The sequence below is a fragment of the Notothenia coriiceps genome, unplaced genomic scaffold (assembly GCF_000735185.1).
Source record: "Notothenia coriiceps isolate Sejong01 unplaced genomic scaffold, NC01 NC01_scaffold00013172, whole genome shotgun sequence".
NCBI classification, from domain to species: domain Eukaryota; kingdom Metazoa; phylum Chordata; class Actinopteri; order Perciformes; family Nototheniidae; genus Notothenia; species Notothenia coriiceps.
The window spans coordinates 163,891-168,956 of record NW_011345873.1 but is presented as its reverse complement, the minus strand read 5'-3'; the positions used below and the strand labels follow the sequence as shown (position 1 = coordinate 168,956).

At 40.4% G+C, this 5,066-nt stretch overlaps 1 protein-coding gene across 1 annotated transcript in view; it reads right to left on the bottom strand.

Annotated features, from left to right (window-relative positions):
• The window catches only part of LOC104947836 (transforming acidic coiled-coil-containing protein 1-like), an 8,181-nt gene extending 5,704 nt beyond the window's left edge, over window positions 1–2,477 (bottom strand). Inside the window, exons 1-2 of the mRNA XM_010773949.1 lie at window positions 2,438–2,477; window positions 1,456–1,853 (exon numbers count right to left, since the gene is read on the bottom strand). Coding sequence (XP_010772251.1) covers window positions 1,456–1,853; window positions 2,438–2,477 — 438 coding nt within the window. The remainder of the gene's footprint in view (window positions 1–1,455; window positions 1,854–2,437) is intronic.
• Between the last annotated feature and the right edge of the window lie 2,589 nt (window positions 2,478–5,066).

Sequence of the window (5,066 nt, the reverse complement as noted above, 5' to 3'; positions counted from 1 at the left end):
AGTCGAAGCAGGAGACTGAAAGCCTTACAGCCTCATGGCTCTGCTGGGAGTGCGCTGAGCTCGCATGCTCTGCTTAAAGTGCTGAATTACGCAGAATTAAAAGCAGATCAATGAAAGAGATTGTTGCCAAATTGAAATAAGAGCAAGGACCTTTGTTCAGAGAGTTAGAGGGAATTACAGGATTTCCGGTAACCCTCTCTCTACTTTCTAATTCTACTCCTGCCTTTTTTTGAACTTCTTTGTGAAGGTCAGGTTGTTTCCACATCAGCTCGTGGAGCAAGCCTGGCACTGGACTTATTAAGAACAGCAAGAACTGACGTTCAAACACACACACGTCTGCATACACAGTACTTACAACAGAACACAGAGGAAATGGACTTGCTCAGAAGTCCTGATGCCACACAGAGCGAAGGGAAACAGAATGAAAGTTTGGAAGGAAAAGGAAGGAAAGACAAAGGAGAGGACGGGATAGGGGTTAGGTTAAACATAAGGTGAGTGCAGGGTTATTATAGTTCAGTAAATAAAAGACTAGAATATTTAAAATTAAAATGTAAATCTTCTATTACCACTTAACTAACTAAAATGTAGTAAGCAAGTATTTCCCGGGCTTTCATATTTTAAAGTATCAATCAAGAGGCGTGATGCGAATGGGCTCAGTAAGAAATGAGTGCAGGCAAACCCTCCAAATAAGGATGACCTGACTGTATATAAGGTCAATAAATAAAACTGTATATACAATACATTCTGTCCCCCTGTTCCTATAAAAGTATTGTGTCTCATTTCAAACCAGCCGTTTTAACAAAGAAATATATGATACAAATATCGTGGAATCTCAAGGTAAATGTTTTTGATATAAGTACTGAGGTCAAATCTGATTATCTCTGTGCACAACGCTGAACTTGAAGAAAGACATAAACAATTTAATGTGATCAGGATTCATCATTTGCAGTAACATGAAAACACCACCAGAGGGCGTCGAGAGACACTCCTCGTTACAACTCAGAGAATATCTCAGAAAACACAAAATATGTGTTAAAAATACACTAAACATTAAAAACGGCTTCAAACCTTATTTTGTGGAATAGTAAAAAAAAAAATCCTACTGAAAAAAATTCAAGTGAACTGAAATCCTAAAATAAAATCACAACTACAAGCAATAAAAAAAAGTATAATAACGGTGATGAGGGATGAAAGGATGTGCAGGAGAGACACAGATGCTGAGTTAACTTTAGAAGAAGCACAACAGGCAAACATAGTTGATTAAAATGGGAACACTTCGATCCCTCCAGGTTCATCGTGAACAATAGAGAGCATTCATTACCGTTCCCTACTACGGCCATAAAAGAGAGAGCACTGTTTGTTCAGCCTGAAAATCAGTGAGTCATATCAGTTCAGTTTCAGCCTGAAGTCAAACTGAAGAGACCTTTGTGTATTTTTTAACGAGTCTTTTACTCACGTGATTACTGTGCCGTTGCTCTCACAGGTCAGTTTTGAGTTGGAGTTCAGGTTGCCGTTAAGCAAATCAGGATCCACACAAATGTCATGACTGGGGGTGGAGTTGGAGTCCGTGCTGGAGTCAGACACCGCCGGGGCCACGTCGTCCACCTCCGAGGGGTCGGGTTTGTTCAGAGAGGAGAGGACGGACAGTGATGGGGGCCGGAGGGCTGGAGGCTGGGGCTGATGGACCCCTCCAGGGCTGGGTTTGTTGCTGAGGGTCAGGTTGAGGTTCTGGTCCAAACCGAAGCTGCGGTTGTTGGTTGTGGAGTTGCTGAGGTTGTTCAGCGAATCAACATCTGGGGATGAATCTGGGCCGACCTCCTGGTTGGAATTGTTGTCCAAAAAGTGGTTTGTACCTTTAAAAAGAGAAGGAAAAGTAGGTCAGTATGTTACTAGTTAACATAAGGTTTATAGAGGTGCCTCTCAAAATGAATACAAGATAAGATTAGATAAGATGGACCTGTATTGATCCCTGTAGGAAAATGCAGGTGTCAAAGCAGCAACAGAATGAGACAGAAACACGTGTCAGATAAAAGGAATACATGTAAAATCATAAAAAACAGAATCAAATAAGAATACATGTATTATCATTATGAATATAAATAACAAGAAACTAAACTCTGGTATAATAATAATATTTATAATTGAATATGGCAACAGACATATAATAGAGACTAGAGAGGAATAAAACAAGTCAAAAACAACATACAGAATCAGTGAAAAATGTATTCAAACAGATGGGTCTTTAAGTTTGTTTGAAGTTGTTCGCAGATATCAAAGCCAAAGGTCAAAAGAGAGTTATAACGTTGAGGTAAGTGTTGGGCAACACCAAACTAAAGAGTTATAGGAGGAACCATGAAAACCAATTGCTACTGAGAAAGAAACTGCTGTCAGAAAGGTAGAAGGATAAAAGCAGATTGGTATCCTTCGTCTAACCTACTTTCTCCATCCTGTGGCGATCTAATGATAGTATCTTTCATTTCGAGATTTACTTGAAATGATGGCCTTTCGTTCTCCTGTTAGAACATTTAAGATGGCTACTGACTTCCTCTCAGAGCACTTCACATCCTGTTAACAGCTAGCTAACGACCACAGCAGCAGGCTGGTCTCTGTTGAGTCACACTGCTGCTGAAACACAGGACTCTCTGTTACTGAAAAATACACCCACTGTAAAAACTCTCACAACTACCCACGATAATACAACGGAAATAACTCTAATATATTCTCCTGTGTTTCTTCTCAAGTGGCTCACAACTTGAATGAAATTATTGTGTCCACCTTTGACGGATAACAGCTTCTCACATCGTTTGTCATGACTTGAGGCGTCATGACTGTGGCCTATTGCATCATACATTCAATATTGCAAGTTTATGTAAGCTTCTGCTCCAAATCTGGATACTTTCAGACACACACACACACCCTTCAGAGAGGGTAATATATGAGGGGGAACCACACCCAGTTCTGCAAAGTACACCCCACCAAGTGGCCTAGCAACAAAGACAACATCAGGCTTTAGTGCAGTTTCACAACTCTGTGAAAAAGAGGAAAAGGAGGCAGAGAAGGAAGTAAGAGAGGAACAGTATAAGTAGTCAAATGGCTGTCTAGAGTTTCAGCTACACCCTGGAGCTACAGTACATACAGTTTGATTGTAGCCTGTGGTCGTTCATGAATAGACCATTAAAGTGAGCTGTTAAAGTCCAATTATAGTCAACAAGAATATCACTTTCTCAAGTCAATCTTTTATTCATGAATCCAACCCCAGACTTTGCTCAGAGCATGTGACTGTTTTAGCATGAAAAGGAGACTGTTATTGTCTGCGAACTAGACTTAATAATAAACACTTTAATCTCTCTCTAATTATCTGGCACAGTATCCCATATGCCGAGTCAAATCGTGTCTAATATCAACCGGTTGGCCCATCCAAAACATGCAGACTAATTTAATTCTGATACATGTACGCTTCATGTTAAAATCACTATAATGATAACTGATGGAGTATAAACTTTAGGGATATAGCTTTTTGCACAGAAGATGCACTCCAGGGGCCGTATTCACAAAGCATTTTATCTTACCGCTAGGAGTGCTCCTAACTCGCGCTAAAACATTTTACGTAGGAGTTTTTTCTTTAAAGTTATTCACAAAGCCGCTGAGACCTACTCATACTAAGGATAAATCACTAAGAGTGAACTAAGAGTGACGCGCCGTTGCTATGGATTACGTCGATTCTCGTGCATGAGTTTAGAAGCGGTCAGTACGGTGATTGGTTGTTCAGAGTAGGCGGTCTCGGTGAAACTCATCCGCAACATCCCACAAACGAGCCCACTAAATCACCGAAGGAAATAGCCTAGGCTAGAAATGTATTCCTATCAAATAGTTATGGACAGTGCAGTTAGCAGAATACACACATGATGACAAGTTTGTGCAGACCACGATAATGACGTTGTTACACGTTAAAGAGAGAGAGCAAACAATAAAAATACGTAAATTGCATTAAATCAAGGAGGCAATTAAAAGCACCCTGCAAACTATTATCCAATGAGCATATTTCCAGCACTTAAACACTTTCAATAACAGCCCATACCGCCGTTCAAGTCCCCCTATCATGATGAATGAAAACAATCTGCGTGTTGATGGAATGTACTTTCTTTCTATTGACGAACACGTCCTCATCTTTTGATGGCGCAATTATTTTTATGTGCGTCCCGTCAATAGCACCGACCACACCGGGCATACCTGCATTGCCATGAAGTTGGCTTTGATCCTGTGTAGTTGTTGATTGTCCAAAGGAAACCGGATAAACTGTTGGATGATATGTGGTCTAGAGAGCGCGTTGATGGTTTGGTTTATGGCACGGCTGACTGATGGTTGCGATATTCCTAAATCGTCGGCATTGCAAAGTTGCATTTTCCCTGTTGCTAAATATCGTAGTGTTGCCAAACATTTTATTTCCGGACTAATCGGGTTATTCCTGTTAGTCGGGGATGTTATTGCATCCTGCACTAATTCCACAACAAGTTTGATACCCTCACGATTTTGCCTATATCTCTTGATCAATTCACAGTCTTCCATTGTCTCCAAAACATTTCGTCTCCAGCCATTTTCAGATTCTTTGTGAATAGGTCTTACTGAGTTAGGAGTCCTCTCGAGGACTTTTAAGCTCTCCTAAACTTAGGTGCTACTTTTAGGCCTAAAATACTTTGTGAATTGCTCTTAGTGAATAAAATTAGGAGTCCTAAATTTAAGACTGACACGCCCATTATGCTTAGGAGTTTCTCCTAAATTCGCCAGTTAGGAGCTACTTTAGCCCTAAGATCCTTTGTGAATACGGCCCCAGTTGTATTTTTGTCCTTTTTTAAAGAGGAAACTCAAACCGTTGAAGTAAGACAGACATGTTTGTATGACTTTAGCAGATGTTTTAATAGTTAGAAAGCTCTTCAGGGTCCCATTTCTGTCACTTCCTGTATGACTACGTAGCCTACATTGCTTCCATCTTTGTCAAAGAGCATTTGAATTTGTGTGTGTGTGTGTGTGTGTGTGTGTGTGTGTGTGTGTGTGTGTGTGTGTGTGTG